General features: G+C 36.8%; 1 protein-coding gene across 10 annotated transcripts in view; it reads right to left on the bottom strand.

Annotated features, from left to right (window-relative positions):
- The window catches only part of RALYL (RALY RNA binding protein like), a 786,001-nt gene that overhangs the window by 152,118 nt on the left and 612,243 nt on the right, over positions 1-21,640 (bottom strand). For all 10 annotated transcript variants that reach the window (XM_078153349.1, XM_078153347.1, XM_020995771.2 and 7 more), the window contains one exon: positions 12,273-12,348. In XM_078153349.1, the coding sequence (XP_078009475.1) occupies positions 12,273-12,348 (76 nt within the window). The remainder of the gene's footprint in view (positions 1-12,272; positions 12,349-21,640) is intronic.

Here is a 21,640-nt window from a genome sequence, read left to right on the forward strand (position 1 = left end):
AAAACAAAAGACTATCATCACTAACAACAAGGACAACAAAGTTAAAGGAGCTTTTGAGGTAAAAAGTAAAGTGTTTTTCAGATGATGAAATCCACAAAGCATTTCATCAAAGGGAGGGAGCGCTTATAAGGAAGACATAAAGAAGTGAGGCCAATCCAAACAATACTCTTCCCAAAGGTTCAGACACTGAGGAACAGTAGTTGGTGTCTGAATCTCAGCCTCAGCTCAATATTTTATTTTCTGTGAGGAGCAGATAATGGTGTTACACGATGCGTACTCTTATATGTGAATCAACTGAGAGTGAGGATTTTGGTTTGGAAAACAATATTGTATGTATTCATATATGAAAAGAAGCCTCTAAGTAGCAGTATTAGTCTACGTTTGACAATCTTAAAAGAAGGAACTTCAGGGCAGGCCCTGACTGTTTGCTTCCCTTGGTTGATCTATATATGCCTATCTAGCTGATATTTATCAATCTCAAGAGGTTTGCTTACATCTGGGTTTAATTCTTATGTCTCTACACATGACTCCAAATTTATCTACCTGAATCTCTCCTGAGCTACCGATCTCAAACTCAATGTCCAAAAATGATCACATTGTCTTTCTCCCAAGTCTGTCTGCTTCTGAATGTCCATATTTCCATCGAAGGCACCTCCATACTTCTCATCACACAAGTTTGTAACCTTCCGGTAGATACTGAAGTACTTGTCAAATCTAACTCCATGCTATCTTTTTTTTTTCTCTTCATTCGTGATATCTTTTGCACCCACTCCTTTATCTCTTTTCACATAGTTGCCACCTTAGTTATGATCTTCACCACCTCTTGTTTTGACTATTCCTCCAGACTCTTCCCTCTCTATTCAATCCATTTTCTACATAGCTGACAAAATGATTTTCTAAAGTACAGCTCAAATCATGTCACTCCCTTGTCAATGAGCTCCAGTGGCACTCTACTGCTTCTAGAATCAAATATCAGCTCCTTTGTTTAGCTTTTAAACCCTTCACCACCTGATTCCAACATACCTTTCTAGCCTCGCTGTAAATTACTCCTTTCCTTCACTCTACTGTCCAGACAAAGGGACATTCTTGATTTTCTTCACATGATACTCCCTGTCCTGTCCCCATGCCTTTAACATTGCTTGTTCCTGATGAATGCAACTAAGAACTGGTCTTGCCTGATCCCAAAGGGGCAAATTGTCTAAAGGCGAATGAAACTAATTAAAAGAAGACTTTGTTAAAAGAAGAAAAGAGCCCTGGTTCTGACCAGATGTTACCACTCCCCACTCTCCCCCAGACTTTTCTATGCACTTTTGATGCAAAACAATTTGCCTGGAAGCTTTCTGTGGTTGTTTCTCCTGGGACTCACTCTCCTCTCTCTCTCTCTGTCTCTCTCTCTCTCTCTCTCTCTCTCTCTCCCTCTCTCTCTCTCTCCCTCTCTCTCTCTCTCTCTCTCTCTCTCTCTCTCTCTCTCTCTCTCTCTTTCTCTCTTTCTCTCAGTGTATTTAACTTTGCCCCTCTCTACCCATCTTGGGTACTCCAGTACTTTGGTGCCATGTGGTGGCCCTGGATTGTATTCCCTCTGCCTCCACTAAAGAACTTAGTTTTTGCTACTCTGGTAGTATTCTTTATTTCAGGTTCACATTCCCTGTAATTACCTATATAATGTAGTCCCCCCTTGCTTCTGGTTCTTATAATCTTCTGTTTCCTTTGAAATTCTGTCGATGGTTGTCTTCTATATGAAGCCTTTCCTGGTCTTTCCAGTTTCTCCCTTTTTTCTAAAAATTTACCTTGTATTAATTTCACATATTTACTTTGAGTATGTATATGTTGCTTAATCTGATAGAATGTAAGCACTTTGAAGACAAGAATTGCTTCACATTTGATTTTGTAGCCCTAGAGTCTAGAACAATGTTTGGCACGTGGTATGTGCTTAATAAATACTGTATCACTCATTCATTCACTGATTTTCAAGTCTTAACATTCTCTACTATGCCCATTTCTACTTCAGGAATAAAAAAGTCATAATTATATTTAAATCTCCATTGTCCAGAAAATCATTAACATTACTACCTGTGGATATTATTGCTTTATTTAATCTTTTTATTAATGTTATCACTTCTGCTTACTTAAAATTTGCTGATATCATCAGAGTATATGTAAAAGGGAAATAGAAGAGAAAGCCCTGAATCACTTCTGTCATGACCAGAGAAATATCAGATAGCCCATTATGAACTCAGAGAGAGAAGACAACCCTTCTTCATCTGATTTGGTGTTATAACAATAAATAAGTGATACTAAGTTTGAATAATCAAAAATTGATGGTATTGTTGAAATATAAAGTATTTGAGACAACTTGTGGTATTGATGTCTTTTAAAGTAGTTAATTTGATATTTGATTTCAGTTAAGTGGGCAATTTATGAGTACGTGTTCATGGTTTATCTGAGGAAAGGCAGACATTAGGTATGATTTTGCAGTTTTACCTGGGTAAATTTTTTTAGTCATTCATTCAAGCTAGTAGCACAATCCTTTTCCCCACTTTTTCCTCTGCCTATTTAGCATTAATTTGCTTCCTGTTTTTTTTAATGGCTTATGGTTACAGAGCACTTTTATAGATATGTCATTTGAGTCTTCCCCTAAATCTAGGGAGGTAAGGTAGACCAAATATTGGTTCCCTTATTTGCCAGAAGAAACCAAGAACAGAGATGTTAAATAAGTTTCCCATAGTCATACATTTAGCATTATAGGGCTGGAACCTGAAACCTAGTCTTCTTACTCTAAGTATTGCTCACTTAAAAGTACTTTCCCCAGGAGAATAATACTTAAAACATAACATACTTTATTTTGTTTAGGTAACACTAATGAAAATTATGTTCAAAATCCCATAATTTTTGAAGAAAGACTAATTATATGTAATAAAATCAAATATCAAGATTAAAGGTTAATGCACTCATAATTCTTCCTCCCTTTCTGCTAATATTCTGAGCTCTTGAGAGCATAGGCTATGCTCTTTCTATAGTTTGTAAGTGCTCACAGCCCCCAGAACAATTTCTACTTTCCCTTCCTTCTACCTCCCCCCAAAACAAACAAACCTTTTTGTTAATAGGACCTCATATTAATTACCTCTTCATCCTTGGACTTGATAGCTTGGAATTCTGATTCCAATATTCAATCTATCACTGAGTTCTGTTGCTTTTAAACTTAAAATTTCTCTGTGTCCTAGAGATTCCTTTCCCTTCCAAACGCTACCTACTACCTTAGCTCAGTATTTCCTCATCTCATGCCTGATTACTACAAACATTTTCTAACTAGCTTCCATGCTTCTAATATCTTGTCTATACCCCTCTTTAATCAATACTGGACACTGCTGCCAGGTTCATGTTCCCAAGACACAATTTTAATCCTGTCAAGTACCCATTACCTTTTGATTCATGTCCAAACTCCTTAACCTGCTATTTAAGGCTTTTCATTCTTAAAAGAGCCTCCACCGTGACAGAGATGATGTGATGTGATGGAAATAACAGTATATTGGAGCCACAGGGTCTGTGTTTGAATCCCAGGTCTGTCATCTTGGGCAAATCAATGATCTTTCCTGTGCCTCAATTTGATCATCTTTAAAGTAAACTAGGTTAGACTAGAGTCTAGTCACTAGGCCATAAAGTTCTCTTCCAGCTTCAAATTCTGTTCCTTTACAAGCTTATTTCCCACCACTTCTCAAAGTGAACCATTTATTTCAGCCCCATCAGTCTTCTCATTGTACGTGGTGTACTCATTTCTATTTTCCTACTTTTACTCAGACTAACCCTTCCAGTATGGTACAATGGAAAAAACAGTGTATTTGAAGTCACAGACCCCAAATTACAATTCCAGCTCTGTTATTTACTTACTACTTATATGACCTTGGAAAGGTCAGTTAACCTTCTGGACCTCACTTGGGTTAAATAATCTCTAGGGTGTCTACTGAGCTGCCTTACATTTATGATCCTATGATCCAGCTGGGATGCTATCCCCTACTTGTCAGCTTTTCAAACAGAATTCATTCTTTAAGGCCTAGCTTAAGGCCCATTTATTCCATGGAGACTTCTAGTTTCTGTTCCACACAATTTGGCACTTCCTTCCTTACTATATTGTTCTCTTATTCTGTCTCTACAATAAAACTAAACATCTTTTCTTTTTCCTTCCTTCATAGCACTTAGCACTGTTCAGGGCATGAAGCTGGGGGTGGAGGAGGAGGGAAATGGTAGAAACATATTGGTTTGATTTGATTTACATAATGGGCTTTTGACATGCTCATTTGTAATAATAGTGGTGATATTGAGAAATATTATTTAAAGTCAGTTTTTATGGAAACATAAAAAAGCCTCTGAGTCAAAGGAAAATCAAACATTTTAAGTAATGATTTACTACAAGTCTTACCTGATAGATTTATGAATTGAGAGTGAATAGCATGTATCTAAAAATGACTTTTTAAAAAATGATTTAAAAGAGGCAATGTGGTATTCTGAGAAGAGGCAATGTCATGTTCCAAAGTCAAAGAGTTTGAATCTGACAATCTAGCAACCATCTCATGATGATAGGCAAGTTACTTAATTTCTCTGCCATGTAGTTTCTTTACTAAATGGGGTTAATAACAGTAACTATAATATTTATCTCATAAGATTTTTGTGAGGAAAAATATTGCATATCTAAAGTGCTTTGTAAACCTTAAAGGGCATGTGTATGTGTGCTATTATTCTATGTGCACATCAGAATCATTAGGACTGCATGCTCTGTAATCAGTGAATATGCATTATCTTTTATATCACCAAATCCTTTCCCACCCCTTCATGTGCACGGAGCAGATGAGCCCAGAAGATATGTATCCAAAAAAGCTCAGTAGAAGAGTGAAAATAGGTCATCCTTTAATATCCCAGAAAACTGCCCCCAGCAGAGCTATTTTAGTGGGCATTGTATCAGCACTTTTGTGAAAAACTCTCTATTTCAAAGGTCTCTCAGTCAGGTCACTTCCATTTGCTCAGGGCTGAAGCTGTGAGCAAAGCCCTTCTCTTTCCTTGACTCTCCTTTTCCTCTGTCATACATTTCCAGCTCCCCACAACTCTTGAACTGTTTTAGCTGGCAATGCGAAATCTAGCAAAAGAATCCCAGTAAAGGATCATTTCAAATATTTTCTAAGAATATTTTGTCCTAGTCCTACACCTCCAAAAAATATTGAATGATGAAATCAATACTACACAAATTCTGTAGGAAATAAATCTTTTTAACCCATTCATAAAATGTTCTCTCAATCTGAAAATGTTCACAGCACATCTCTTTTTGTTTACCAAGGAATGTACACCTTGTGGGACTGAGGGGAAAATGAATTGTCCTTCTGCTTCTCTTACAGATAATGATAGCAATATGTGACATGTATATTATGCTTGAAGGTCTATAATACTCTATATTTAACTTAATATGATCCTATGAGGTATTTATATAAGATAAGCACTGCAGTTATTGTTATCTCTACTTTACAGATAAGGAAACTGAAGCCAATTTAGAGCTGCAGTGCCTTGTTCAGGGTTACATGCTGAATTTAGGGGAGTGGTAGATTTTGAACTCAGGTCTCCTGACCCCAAGTCCTGTGTTCTTACTGATTTACTACACTAACTTTTTTGTTTAGAGCTAGCAAGGAAACAATTATTTGGACTCTGTCTCTGTGGCTATTAATAAACACAGTTTTCTACACCACTTTGTCAGGTGCACAGCAAAGTGTTTAAAATGTGGGACTAAAAGTCCCTAGAAAGTAGATTATTGAGGAAATTGCGGGGAGGTGTCAGTTGAAATGGAAGACACATTTTGTTCAAAGGGAAGCAGTAACACACAAGTTGTTCATCCTTCATTTTCCTTCATTTTTGAAGAGGACCAATTGCCTTACAGAAGGATGTCTTGATTTGTGTGTGAATTGGATTTAAATGAGGCAGAGTTGCACAAAGTAGTCATCCTCACTCTCTATTCCAGAGTTATCAAAGCCCAGTGGCAAGTCAAGATGACTGGCTGCTTGGTGATGGCCCAAGATGCATCTGATGACCCTGGCATCTTTGATGTCTGACCAAGCTCTAAGTGCTCCACAGTAACTGCTTCAGCCTCCTTCCTGGCTGTTGGAACAAATTGTTCTCATCAGCCCATTTTGCTGGGTAAAGTCTTCACATTCATGGGCTAGACATCCCCTTAACTCTTCAACAGGTCTGAAGTCTGTTGGTTAGCCTCAACCTGGTTTTGCCCATCTGCTCAGACAATTTACTGGGGTGCAGCTACTACACATGCTACAGCCTCATGGAACCACAGGTAAGAGTTGGGCGATAGGAGGACACTAAAGGTGGATGAACAGCCCTGAAAAGGGATCAGCAAGCCCTCCAACCAGAGGTGCCAGTCTTCCCTGAACACCCCATGTTCCCCAGTAACACACATAAAAATGGAATTTTTAAGCACCTGGATAAAAGAACTGGAAACATAAAATGACCATGGGCAAATGTGACTTAAAGGGCAAGAAAAATCAATGGAGGGAATCACAGATTCTCTGAGTTAGAAGGAACCCTAGAGTTCAAAAATTCTAATTAGAAATTTTCTCTACAATATTCTTGAAAAGTTGTCATCTAGTCTTTAATTGAGGGCTTCCAATAATGATGATTTTGGCTCCTCATTGTTTAATTTAATCAGTTTAATGTCCTTTCTTTTCCTCTTGGAAGTCTAATAAGGCGTTATTTCAGTTCACCTGTCAGGACTCCTATTTCCCTTGTAGTCACCATAAATGTTGGGGTCAATAGGTGACCTATATAGCTAGCGATACATGCAAGTGATCTATAATCCTTATAGTACTCACTAAGAGACCAAGAGACCTGATGAAGAGATCTAGGAAGTGGGGCTGCTAGGAGCATAATCTTCTGTGGTTTCCATGACCCAGGCCTTCTGAGATTATCTGTGGGATGCTTGAAATGATTCTAGGGAACTCTATGAAGGCTGCAAAGATCAAAAATTTTCCTGTAGTGATAACCACAATTTGAAGGGTCACTCAACTCTAAACATCATTACAGTGGTATCACCTTACAGTTGAGGCACTCACAAGGAAAAAACATGGAGGGATGAAGGAAGTAAAAGTCACTGATTTTCCCTCCTCCTTCAGTTTTGTTTATTTCATCTCTGACCATTACCTAAAAGTGAGTAAGGCATTTTTGGTGTTGTTTAGTTATGGCAAATAAATAGAGCCCTGTCCTCTGAAGCTTTAGCTGGATGCATTCACAATAAAGGCAACTCTGTCATCTTAGTATTCTGAGGTCAGCTTCCAATAGCCCAAAGGATCTCTGCTTTCACCGATTCTCCCCTGGTACAATCTTCTTTCTATACCATCTCACCCTCTTATGATACTTGTCTTTCCATAATTCCTCCATAGAAGGGCCATTCAATAATTTGTTGATACCAGTTTATCATTTGTACTGTCCATCTATTAGAGCCATTGGACTGTGAGCTCCTTGACAGCAGAGATTGTCTTCTCCCTTTCTTTGTATCTCCAATGTTTAACACAGTGGCTGTTTTCTTACAACCTCTGTTTTTCCACCTAGACCAGAGATCATGTCCTGAAACATATATCCATTTAAGCTCTAGTTCCCCAACTCTGGGGTGCCCCCAGTCTTCAATGGTGAAGGCCTCATGGGCCTCTATCTATCAAGGCAGTAACACAATGCTTCACTTTATTCCTTAGCCATCTTTTTTTTTTAATTGCTGAGGCAATTGGGTTAAGTGACTTGCCCAGAGTCACACAGCTAGTAACTATTATGTGTCTGAGGCTGGATTTGAACTTAGGTCCTCCTGACTCCAGAGCCAGTGCTCTATCCACTGCGCCACCCAGCTGCCCCCTTGGCCATCTTCTTGCCAGCTATCTCCCTATACCAGCATATCTTTTACCTTTGAATTCCCATTCTCATACCCTAATTAAATTAGAAACACTGTTTCCATTTACTCCCTTGTTGCTCCATTAACCAGCCCTGTGACTTTCCTTGCTGAAATATTCCTCTCTGTCTACCATTCTCTATTTGTGTTGTCACTTTCTATAATTTAAGCTACTTGAGAACATAGATTATCTTTGCATTTGTATTTATAACCCAAGCCCTAGCACTGTTTGGTGATATTAATAAATGTTGGCATACAGTAAGTGCTTAATAAGTGTTTTTTGCATTCGTTCATCTTCCCTCACTGTCAATATATGATGTCAAGGTCACCACTTTTCCTAGTCAAGTTTCCTTAGTTATGTCTCAGATCACTTCTTATGTCAAATCATTATTAGTAATTTGCTGTGGCTTTCTCACATTCACCATGTGTCTTTCCATTACCCTTTTGAAATTGCTTTCTATTCTTCAGAGATCATGGTACTACAAAATTTTCAGCTATGTTGTACCAAGAAGAGAATATTGTAGAGCTGAATCTCTTGTATTTTGGTTGTCATCATGACATAACCATCAATGTCAAACAAGCACTGATGGAACTGAGCACAAACATGCTTATATTAAAGTGCTCACTTCTTCTAGGTCAACTAATTCTTTAGGATATTGACGTAGTCTTCTGCTAAGGGGCACCATAGAGGCTTATGAGAATACATTTTTCATCATTAGGATCACATCAAATATTTTTAAAAAATGAATTGACAAACACTTATTAAGCACTTACTATGTGCCAGGTTCTGGGGATACAATTTCTATGACTGAAATAATTCTTATTAACCAGGACCTTATGTTCTCATAAGGGAGACAAAAATACATATATAAATATATTCAGAATAAATACAAAGTAATTCAATAGAGAAAGAAAGAGAGGAGGGAGGGAGAAAGGGAGAGAGGCAGAAAGGGAGAGACAGAGAGAAGAGACAGAAAGAGACAGAGAGAGAGATAGACAGACAGAGAGATAGCTAGATAGAGAGAGAAACAGAGAGAGACAGAGACAGAGAGAAAGAACACTAGCGAGATAGCAAAGGAGGGAAGAAGGAAAATCAGGCAGGAAAAATTCCTATAGAAGATGGTGCTCAAATTGCATTTTTTTTTTAAAAGAGAGGGATTCCATGAGTTGGAGGTGAGGATGAGTGCATTCCAGGTATGAGAGACAGTTAGTACAAAGGTATGAAGACTAAAGGTGGGAGATTAAGTAAGTGTTAGAGAAAGAAGGCCAGTTTGGCTGGATTGCAGAATGCAAAAGAAAGGAATAGTATACAACAAGCCTGGAAAGATAGGTTGGGGCCAGACTGTGAAAAACTTTAAATGCTCAGTGGACAAGTTAATATTTTATTCTGGAAGTAACATAAGCTGGAGGAGTTTACTGAGCAAAGAAGTGACATAGTCAGATTTACACAAGTTAAAATGCTTTTGCAGCAGGGTGGATAATGGACTGAAGTGGGGAGATATTTGAGGTAGGGAGAAAAAATTAGGAGGATGCTGCAATTATCTAAGCAGGGGATTACTGAAAGGGATTTTTGGCTACTGTTTTCTAAAGAGTGAGTTGCATATATTTTATAAATTTTGTTATTGTAAAATATGTTTTCAGTAAAACATTTAATATCCCACAAGGTATGTTTTCCCCACTCATATGGCCAACATTCTAATTTAGGCCCTCACCACCTCTCATCAAGTCTATTCCAATAGTGTCCTAATGGGAGTCCCAGCTTGCAATTTGTCCCCTATCCAGCTGACACACAATAACCAAAATCCTCTTCCTGGGGCATGTCTGACCATGTCACTCACTTGCTGAAGAAATTTCAGTTGCTCTCCACTGTCTTTAAAGACAAGTGATCTTAACCAGTTCATAAGCTTTAAAGAAAAATTATATTTCAATATAATTGGTTTCCTTTGTAGTCCTAAATATTTTATTTTGTGTGCTGAAAAATACTCTTCTAAGAAAGGGTCTATAGGCATCATTATGCTGTCAAAAAGCTCTATGACAAAAACGGTTTAGGACCCCTGTTCTAGGATAACCTCCAAACTCCTTAGTTTGCCACTTAAAGCCTTTCACAAGCTGGCTGTATCCTGCCTTTCCAGGTTCATTACACATCACTCCTCTTCACTCTCTATGTTCTAGCCAAACTAATCTACTTGCTGTTCCCCAAACTTGGCACTCTAGAACTGCCTCAATGGCATTGCACACAATGTCCGCAGAGGATTCCTTCCTCATCTTTGCTTTATAGAATCCCCAGCTTCTTTGAAGGATCAGCTCATGTGCCAGCTCCTGTGGGAAGTCTTTCTTCTTCCCCTTGGTTTTCAGTGCTATCTCTTTCTTCAAATTATCCTTTGGTATATGCTACAGCACATATTTATATATATCTATACACACATATGCACTATATACACATGCATATATACTACGTATATATATACATCATGTACATGTATACACATATACATACACATAAGAAATATGCCAACTTTGTATACATTTATCTGCTCATATTTTGTTTTCCTTTATTAGAACATAAGATCATTGGACTCTATTTTTGTTTTGTCTGTGTGCCCCTAGTGCCCAACACAATGTCTTGTTCGTAGTGGGTGCTTAATAAGTGCTTTTTTTTTTTTGCATTGGATTAGGGAAAAGGAAAGGCAGGGCAAGGGGGAGGCACAAGGGATTGATAGATGGCTGTATCTGATGATGTGACATATCCTCTTTATGACAAGTGTGTAGACAGCTATTCAGGGAATCTTGACCAAATTATAGCAAAAATGAGAAATGTGGGATATGCAGTGTTTTTTCTCTCTCAAATGCCACTGCTTGTAAAGCAGCAGACTACTCTTCTGTACTTACTCTCGTGCTTCTTACTTGCCAATGCAGCCACATATTAATTTAATAGAGACAAATTTAAAAAGCAAAAATTGTTGAAGGTAGTGTGTCTTTTTGGTACACTGCCAGCAATAAGCCCCATTGTAAGTAGGCTTGTACATATTGTAGCAATTCTGATGCCCTGTCAAGCTGATGAAAATGAATTTTGACTTTTCTTTTTAAGCAGCACTCTGTCATGAAATTCCCTAAGAATTTAAAAATGCACTTTAAAAAGTGTGAAGACATTGCTTCTTATTACTCAAGCTACATTCTCATAAAAAGATCAAATCAGTGGAAGACAGAGGAACAAGAGAAAAGAAAACTAGCATTCTTAAAGTCAGGGATGGCATTTTGACAAGAAAATGAAAGACAAAGACATCATTTACCTTCCAATACTTTAAAATTCATTTTTTCATTCTCCATTATATGCAGCCATGCATGAACATTTGGAAAATGAGTCTCCTTTCAGAGTCATTTGCATTTATCTCTTTTAAAAACATTGCTTTTTATATTTGATGAAAGTTATCAAAAGTAAAATTTGCCTTTTGTTGATCAACATAGCTCTGAATTTCAGTGTAAACAATTACAAGGGAATAGATTTAGATTTAGGATACCACGAAACCATACTTCTATGAGAAATCTGTAGTAAAAATTAGGAGTAATTGTGTTCAGATATACTTTAGTTAAGTCTAGAATACCAAAATCTACAGAATCATTGAATCACAAGAGAATTTTAGAGTGAAAAAAGACCTTAGAGGTCATCTTGTCCAACTCTTACTTGCAGCATATAACCTTTCTATAATATCCATAACAAGCAATCATCTTGCCCTAACTTATTTTATTTTAAAACATATTAACTTTTTTGAATAAAATAAAGCAGCTAATATTATTTCATTAAGCACAATGTAAATCCTTCCTCATCCATTTTTCATATTTATAGAATTTTATCCAAATGGGATAGAGGGGATTTTTCTCATCCAGTCTGACTATTTTACAGATGAAGAAGTTGATACCTAGAAAAGTTATATGATATCTTCCAGGTCATATGACTAGCTATTGGCAAACCTGGGATTAGAGTTTGGGTTTTTCCATTCTCATTTCAAAATTATCCATTATACAACAGTGAAACAGAACCTATTTTGAAATAAATGACTGTACTTTGGTTTTCTATTCACTAAAAATCAGGAAAAAGGGGACTATGTTTTTTTTTAAAGATTACTTCTCTGAGATTGTTGGTTTAGATTGCCTTCTCACTCCCCTCAATCTTATTCTCTATTGTTACCATTGATTAATATTCTGTACCATTTATATTGCTCCAAGTCCTATGAGTAGATTATAAAATGGGAATAATTAAAAAAATGAATGCTGACAATCATCACAATTATCATAGAAAAATAAAAAAAATAGATCATTGCTATATTTTCCATCATGATAGTTATCAATTTACCTGTAAAGAGCTGAAAGGGGCCTCTTGTTTCCAGGTTTGGGTCTATAGGGTTTGGGTTCTCCAGCCATGTTGATATCTGAAAGCAAAGATTTCACAGTGATTAAGTGACTCTGTTGGCATTTAACAAAATATGAACATAAGATAACATTAAGGTTAAAGAATTTTGTGCTCTCATCATCTGTATTCATAAATTGCCCAGCTCCTTGAGAAAATGAACAAGAGGGAAAATCTTTTATTTACATGATCTTTGCCAAGAGTCTGTTGCACTATTTTGGAAGCTGTGTAGAGATAATGAGTAGAGGAAGATGTATCAGCAATTCCATTTCATTCTATTCACGAAACATTTAGTTAAGTCCCTAGTATGTTGAAGGAATTGTGCCATGATTGTGCTGAGGAAATGAGGACAAAAAAATGGAAAGAGGACTCACTTTCTAATTGTTCATGCATGGCTATACATAATGGAGAATATTTGAAAAACTGCATTTTAAATTCAGTTTTTAATTTGTATTTAACTTTAAATTGATAGAAACTTGTGATGGTAGGTAAGTTTTGCAATGAATGGGTACAAGCTTATGTTACTAAAAAACTAAAAGATGAACAAAGGAGATAGATAATAACAAGAACATGGTTCTATCCTAATTTTCACTACTTTTAAACTGATGATATAGAACTATTGAAGGAAAATAAGGAAGAAAGAAGCCAATCAACAAATTAATACATTTGAAGCGGGAGACTTTAGCCTGTCAAGATTGTTATTACAGTATTCATTTTGTATAATGTACTGCCAATACTCCTAAATATAGAGTTAAGGATTTGGACAGCATTTTCATTATGGGAAATGACTTTCATGAAAGGTTGTTAAACTTGATATTTCCACATAAGGAATTTCCTCCAAAGGCGATAAAAGGAATGCAAAAAAAAAAAAGAATAGCAATTGTCCCTCTTAAACAATTTATTGCTCATAGAACATAGTTCAAAGGCAGAATTACTTTTGAGCAGGCATGACAAATTTGCATTGGATCTAGAGGACAACCCCTAAATTCAGGAGCCATTTCACCTTTTTAGCTTTCAAGGAAAGTTGATTGGGGGAAGGAAAAAAAGACAACATGGTGTTGTAGGACAATAGTTCTGAATTTCATATTGAGAAAAAAATAAAAAGAAGAATCCTTTCAGTGCTACAGAAGATTCTAGAAGAATTCTCTTCAAATATTCAAAGAAGGAGCCACCCATTTCTGTCCAGAGTACTTTCTGGTACATATGAGAGGGTAAGGGATGAGTATCCATAGATACTGGTGGCCCCTGTTTCACTCTGTCCATCTCCTCTCCCCTCAAGAGCTTACAGACAGTAGAGTCCATTCTTGAGCTGGAACAAGAACAGCAAGTTCTGGGAAGCCTGAGGTTCATCCCAGGGAGCTAAGTCCTCAATAGTGTTTGACTAATTGGCACTATTTGTGGCTAGGGACTTTTTTATCCCTCCAAGTCATCACACTGGCAAAACATGAAAGTTCATGAGTGAGAGCAATGAACTGCACTTCTCTAGGTATATAAGGCATTATGATGAAGTTTCTATATGCCATTGTGAAAGGGTAATTTAGTATTTTCTCAGCCCTGGCCATGAGAAAATAATTCAGCAGAGGCTGGGATCATTTTCAGAAGGGGTAGTCAAGGATACCTTCATAGAAGTGATGGGAATTAAGCAGGGCCTTAAAAGAAGGATTTATAGAGGCACAGAGGGGAAATATTTTAGGAAGAGAGAATGGGACACAACTACAAAGTATTTGGGGATAACGATTTGGCCAAATGGAGGAGTAGTTGGGGAAAAAAGGTCAGAAAGGTAAGCTAGAGCCAGACTGTGGTAAATCTTGAGTGCTAAGTCAAAGAATTTGGATTTTTTTCCATAGGCAATGGAGAACTATTAATAGTTTTTAAGAGAAGTGATGTGCCTAGAGAGATGATTACAATAGGAGAACTATGACATGCAAACAAATATAAAATAGGAAAGGATGGGTCCAGACCGGAGGGTACAGACTCGATATGAGGAAGATCAGATTTGTCTTTTGCCATGAATGTGTGCACACACACACACACACACAAAATCCAACTCCCATCTCTCTTAGGATGGTAGGAATGTCAAAAGATTCACACTGAGGCATAATGGTGTTTTGTAGGATGACTACCTAAAAAGAAGGCCATGAACTGGGATTTGCCTGGTCAAAATAGGCAAGAAATAAATAAATGGAATAACTACAGTGACTCTTGACTTTGTCTGAAACACTCCAACTATCTCCTTAATAAAATCTGCCCTGTTTTCTTCTCCTCCTCTTTCTCCATCTCCTCCTTTTCTTCTCACAATAATAATAATAATAATAATAATAATAATAATAATAATAATAAACTATCATTTATAATACTTCAAAGTTTGCAGAGTTTTGCAAACATCTCATCTGATCCTTACAATGAGGTAAGTACCATTATTAACCCCATTTTACAGCCAGAGAAAATGAGACTGACAGAGGTTAACTAACTTGCCCAGGGTGTTATACCTACTGTGTGTGAAGTGATATTTGAACTAAGGTCTTCTTGATTTCAGGTCTACTGCTGTAGCCACTTGTGCCATCTAGCTGACTCTGCCTATACTTTGGTTGTTTCTTCCCTAAAGTACTGAGAAGTACTGCCATACCATCATATGTTTTACTTATCTGCTTACATATTTTTTGTATCCTATTATATACCCCTTGAAGTCAAGGATTGTGTCCTGGTCATTTTATAACCCTTCCGCCCCCATTTCCACTCCCCCCTACAAAAAATGGGACAAAAAGTCTTCTTGTACAGAGTAAATGCAAAAATCATTTGAATTTCAGAGGAATTCATAGGAGTGATAGAAATTTTTCTCTTAACTGAGAGTATTTTATATGTGCAGGATCTTCTCTTTCATCTACTATAAGGATAATGGAAATGGGTGATTAATATTCAGTCCTTGACTGGGGGATGCTAATGAGCATACATACATGTAGTGAAGAAAAGTCATTTTATTCAACAATACATCATTATGAATCTTTATTAAATATCAGGTAGATGGCTTATAGAACACAGATATTAACAGAGGTGGAACTAAGAATTTCTATTATGTACAGCTTTGGCATACCTGATTTATTTGATCCTCATAATGTCCCAATAAGGTAGCTGCAAAAAATTATCCCCTTTTCCTAGCTGAGAAAACTGAGGCTCAAAGAGGTTGCCTTAGTGACTTCCCTTGGATAATGCAGTTAATAGAAATGTTTTTTTCTTTTTCTTTTTCTCTTTGGTCTCTGTGATCCTAGCACCTAGAACAGTGCTTAGCACATAGCAGAGACTTAATAAAAGTTTGTGGAATTGAATTAATAAATACAAGTCAGAATTCTAAACAGAGTCTTATCATTCAAGTTTATTTCACATTTATTCCTCCATTCTGTCTCTCATTTACAAATTCAGACAATGAAGTACAGACTTCAGTGATTTGTATTTAATGTTTTGTGGTTATTTAGCAGTTTTCAGTTATGTCTGACTCTTTATGACTCTTTTTGGAGTTTTCTTGGCTGACATACTAGAGTGGTTTGCCATTTCTTTCTCCAGCTCATTTTACAGATGAGGAAACTGAGGCAAACAAGGTTAAGTAACTTGCCCAAGGTCACATACCTAGTATGGGTCTGAGAATGGATTTGTACCTGGGTCTTCCTGACTCCAGGCCTAGTGCTCTATCCATTGTGCCACTTAGCTATATTTACCTACTATGTATTTATTATTTTTATTCTCCTCTGTATATACCTATATATTCCCATTCATTAGAATGTAGGCTCCTTGCAAAGAGAGATTGTTTCATTCTATGTATCTGTAATCCCATTTTACTAGCAAAATGCCTAGCAGGTGCTTAATAAATGCTTATCAACTGATAGATATGCAAGATGACATAATTAGCTAGCTACATGATCTCCTTGATACTCTTAGTCAATGGTTATATAGCTTAATTTGATTCAATTGGGTAAGCATGTATAAAGTCCCTCTTGTTTGCAAGGCTACAAGGAGGCATTTGTTAGATTATGTTTTGCATGAGAAAAAAAAAACTTATCTAGTTTAAAGACAAATTGACCACCTAAAAAGTTTTCTCAAAACAAAAAATTTGCTAAACAAAAGAGAGATATGCTGGAGGAGGTAGGGTTATCAGAGGGTTTGAAGATGACAAGGAGAGGTTATAGAGGTCTGGCCTTCCCTCTGCTCTCTATCTTCCTACTCACTCCACTTCCCTTTCTCTCTTAGTGGAAGCAAAGTAGAATGCTCTGTTTTGGGTCAGTGTTGGGACTAGAATCTACAACCTCGCGAGACCTTTTCGTTCAGTAGTTTCAGTCATGTCCAACTCTGTGGCTCCATATGGGGTTTTCTTGACAAAGATACTGGAGTGGTTTGACATTTCCTTCTCCAGCTCATTTTACAGATGAGGAAACTGAGGCAAAGAGGGTTAATTGACTTGCTAGTAAGTGTCTGAGGCTAGATTTGAACTCAGCAAGATGAGCCTTTTCTGACTCTAAGCTCGTCATGCCTTAGACAAAGTACTCCTTTATGGTCTGAATGTGTGTGAATCATGTGTGAATTTCCTAGCCCAGGAAACACAGGTAGGGCTGAATGATTCTTTGAGATGTATAGAAATGGTCTGAGAATGAAGGCAAAATTGTACCACACTTGTTACTTAGGTTTGTAACCTGGAATCATCTTTGAAATTTTCCTCTCCCTCAGTCCCCATAGCCAGTCAATTCCAGGCTCTTGTAGATCTTCTGTGTATATCGTCTCTCACATCTCTTCCATTTTTCCACTCAACTTTGACCCTAACTTATACCCCTTATATCCTTTTGCTTAATAGGTACCAAATTAAAAATTTTTTTTTCCCTTAATCTCTAGAGCAAGAGTGTGAGGTATTATGTGTAAAAGAAATTTTACACATAGCTATAGCTCACCATGTGCTTTATAATATTAGGATGTTAAAGGCAGACAATTTTACACATAATTGGACAACCTTCCAATCTTGTGTTTGTTTTTTTACCTTCTCACAAAATCAAGGCTAGTTTTTTAAAAGCCTCAAAGATTCTTGTAATACCATATTAAAATATTCAGTGTAATGAGAGTAAAATTGTCATCCAACTTTTCTGGGCAGTCACTGAATCATGACCATTTTTATGAGGCCTTGTATCTCTCCACTCTTATAAATTAGCTTTGACATAAGATTATAGCACTCAGTTCTATACTTATTAGAATGCTAATGTAAAGATCACCATTTGGCCAGATCCCATCTGTTACCAGGGAACATTCTGTACTCAAAGGCCATACTTATACAAGCAAAAAAAAAAATAGAAACTTAAACACATGGTAAGTTACACCACTTTAAACATGGTAAAGTTACACCATGTTTAAAACTCATGAATTCAACCATAATCCCTCTTTCCTTCTATTATGTTAGCATGTCATCTTGAGACTCCTGATTTCTCTGTACACTTAAAATAATAATAGCTAACATTTATTTTTTTTTGTTGTTACTCACTCGTTTCTGACTTTTCATGACTCCATTTGGGGTTTTCTTGAGAAACTTAATGGATTGTTTGTCATTTCTGTCTCTAGCTCTTTTTATAGATGAGGAACTGAGACAAATAGGGCTAAATGACTTTCCCAGGGTCACACAGCTAGTAAGTATCTGAGGCCAGATTTGAACTCAGGAAAATGAGTCTTCCTGATTCCAGGTCCAGCACTCTATCTGCTGTACCATCTAGTGGCCCTAACATTTACATAGCTAATATTTGCATAGTGCTTATTATGTGCCAGGCACTATGCTTTACAATTATTACACTGTGTTTTACAACTATTATCTCATTTGATCCTCACAATGACCCTGAGAGATGCATACTATTATTATCCCAATTTGACAGATGAGGAAACTGGAACAGACAGAGATTAGGTGACTTGCCCAGTGTCACCTAGCTAGTAAGAATCTGAGGTCAGATTTGAACTCGGGTCTTCCTGACTCCATGCCTGGCTCTCTATCCACTGTGCTACATAAAAGCTACCTTGTACAAAACTCATTTTTACCAAATGCATATTAAAAATTTCCATAGCCCATTAGAATACTACTTATCTTCCATGACAAGATTTGTATAGGATCCTAGGGGAAAGGTGAGACTATTTTACTCATACTCTCTGTGGAGTGAAATTAAGGCTGACCTCTATTTGATATCTTTCTGCTGACAGTATCATCATTTTTCTAGTTACTTAGGTTTGTAACCTGGAATCGTCTTTGAAATTTTCCTCTCCCTCAGTCCCCATAGCCAGTCAATTCCAGGCTCTTGTAGATCTTCTGTGTATATCATCTCTCACATCTCTTCCATTTTTCCACTCAACTTTGACCCTAACTTATACCCTTATATCCTTTTGCCTTTGGTATTGCAATGGTCTCCTAATTAGTTTCTTCCCTCTCTGATACATTTTCCACAAGGAGCCAAATTGATATTCTTGACACACAGAACTGACCATGTTACTCTCATCCTGAAACAAAATCTCTTGAAAGGGTCTCTGTTGACTGAGTCTAGGATACAATATAAAATCCCTAACCTGTTATTTGAAGCCCCACCTCCTCTCATATGATTCGCACCTACCTTGCCAATGTTATTTCATGTAACTATCCACACACTTTTCCATTCAAAATGGCCTGTCAGGAGTTCCCTGCAAATGATATATCTTATCTCAATTCCATGCCTTTGCCCAACTGTCCACCTTCCCAGTGTCTGGAATTTACTCCCTCTTCTCCACCTCATAGACTCTCTTACATCCCTCAAGGTACAGCTCAGAAGCCACCTCCTATGCCTTTCCTGACTTTCCCAGTTATCACTCTTTCACTCTCGGAATTACTTTGTATCACCTCACTGGTATCTGTGTTATCACTTCCACCTATTCCCAGTTAAATGTAAACTTCCTGAGGACAGGGGCAATTTTGGAATTTTGTATTTTGTATTTATGTGTGTGTATGCTTGAGCACTTAGGCTTGCATACAATAGGATTGTCATAGGCACTTGAAGTAGATGAGAAAATCTCTCTACCAATGTAGGTCAGAATCTTCTCTACGACTTAGTCTTAGAGAGTGGCTTGTCCAGAACCACACAGCCAGTATGGGTCTGTCAGTACCTGAACCTAAGTCTGCCTGACTCTGGGGGGAATTTCCTATTGCTATGCTGCCTCTCATGCACCCGACAGGTAATTAATCAATCATAGGTAAATTTCAGGAATTGATCATAAAGATTTTCTTTTCAAACCACTTGTCTCTCAGTAAAGATGAACATCAATCATAGGTAAATTTCAGGAATTGATCATAAAGATTTTCTTTTCAAACCACTTGTCTCTCTAGTAAAGATGAACATAAATAAGAGGCTGATGTTTTGGGTTTTTTATGTATACATAGTCCTCTGCCCTTCCAGCTGAACTATAGAAATTCCTTTAATGCTTCCTTTCCTATTTGATTTCTTATAAAACCTTAACAGCCTACAAAGTGCTTTCACTTACTGTGAAATACATGAAAGAAATATATGAAGACATATTAAAATACATTATTTCATCAGCCTATCCTCAAGTAACCCTGTAAAGCAGATAGGGTGGATAGTTTTCTCCTCATTTTTTTTATATGAGGAAACTGAGGCTCTCAAAAATTAAATAGTTTACTGAATGTACACATCTACAAGAATGTTAAGTGGTAGAATAGAGACTATAATTTGATCTCTTGACTTCATATTCATTCTCTTTCAAGTTCATCCAACTATAGCAAAAGCTTAGATTAATTCCTGGAGCATAATTAAAGAGAAAAGCTGGATAGCCTTAGGAATTTGATGCTTGCTTGGGCCATGACAACTGGAATTTGTTGCAACAATAGAACCTCAAACACACCTTTATAGAAGTCACCACAGAAATACCAGATGGAAGCACATTTCACATCATAATCAGACCAGAAGTTTCTTAAGCCTTCAAATCTGTAATGATTCCTTGAGCCATTCTCTCTCCTTTTGTTCTCTTAGAGCACTGACCAGAGAAAATTAGAACTAATAGGAAAGAATCCTTTTGAGCCCCATGAACTCTTTAAATATACAAGAAAGATAAATAATAAGCCCTCACTGTTTATTTAGGGAAGAATTCTCCAAACTAAATATGAAAGGAAAAATTAATACTCTTGGATATAAAATAGCCCACAAAACAAAGCTAATAGCATTATGGGAAAAAGAACATGTTTAGTGTTTTGGGAAATGGTTTCTAGATACACATCTAAGGCTCTAGTGACACAGAATTGAGACAATTATGGAGGTAATTCAGGCCAAGAAGGCTGCAGGAAAAGAATCTTAGCAATGTGCCCATTATGAAAACAAATCAGCAATTCTCTTTCCTTCCTTCTCTAACTTTCGGATCTAAAGTTTTTAGTTGAGTGGTTTCTCTATTAAGGAGTCATCCTTCTTTCATAACAATAAAATCAAACCAACATGACAGTATCTGAATGACCAATTTCCTTATGATTATCGCAGACTACTACTGGGCAGCAGCAGGGGCCACTTAATTTTCTTCATAGTTTTGTCTTCCTTTCCTTGTTTCTCTCTTCATATTTCTAACTCTTTATTCTATACTGAATAACTCTGTTAAACTCCTTTCTTCAATGACTGCACATTCAATTTGGAAGGCTGTTGTGATAGCCATTATATAAAATCATGACTGTAATAGAAAGACAAAGGCTAATGTTGGACAGCTAAAAGCTGTTGAAAGTAATATATAACATTCAGCATAAGTCTCCTCTTCCTATTATCTTATAAGGATTTTATCTCTTTTTTAATAATTTCTAAAAGATAGTGCATAAGAATATTGAGTAGTAATAGCTGTGATAAAAAATAGACTTTCTAGGGAAAAAACAATTTTAATAATGTTCTTCAAAAGGCTTAGAATAAAATTACCCTACTTCTTAAGGCCTCCTCTTGTAGTGAGTAGCTAAAAGGGGATTATTTAATATAATTATGCAAAATACGTATTAAAATTTAAGCCTACATATAATAGCACATATTTGTGTAGTATTTTATAGTTTGTAAAGTACATTGCATATGTTGTTTGGTCTCATCATCACAACCCTTAAATATAGTGACTGCCACCATCTACATTTTACCTCAGAATGATTAAGTAGTTTACTTAAGGTCACATAGCTAGTGAGTATCTGAGGTGGGATCTAAACTCAGGTCTTCCTACTATGTGCTAGATGTGTGTATCACTATGCCTACCATAAGAAGTACTTATTGACTTACTGACTTTAGGAGGAGCAAACTGACCACTAC

Source organism: Phascolarctos cinereus, unplaced genomic scaffold (assembly GCF_003287225.1).
Source record: "Phascolarctos cinereus isolate Bilbo 61053 unplaced genomic scaffold, phaCin_HiC Scaffold_4;HRSCAF=312, whole genome shotgun sequence".
Taxonomy (NCBI): Eukaryota; Metazoa; Chordata; class Mammalia; order Diprotodontia; family Phascolarctidae; genus Phascolarctos; species Phascolarctos cinereus.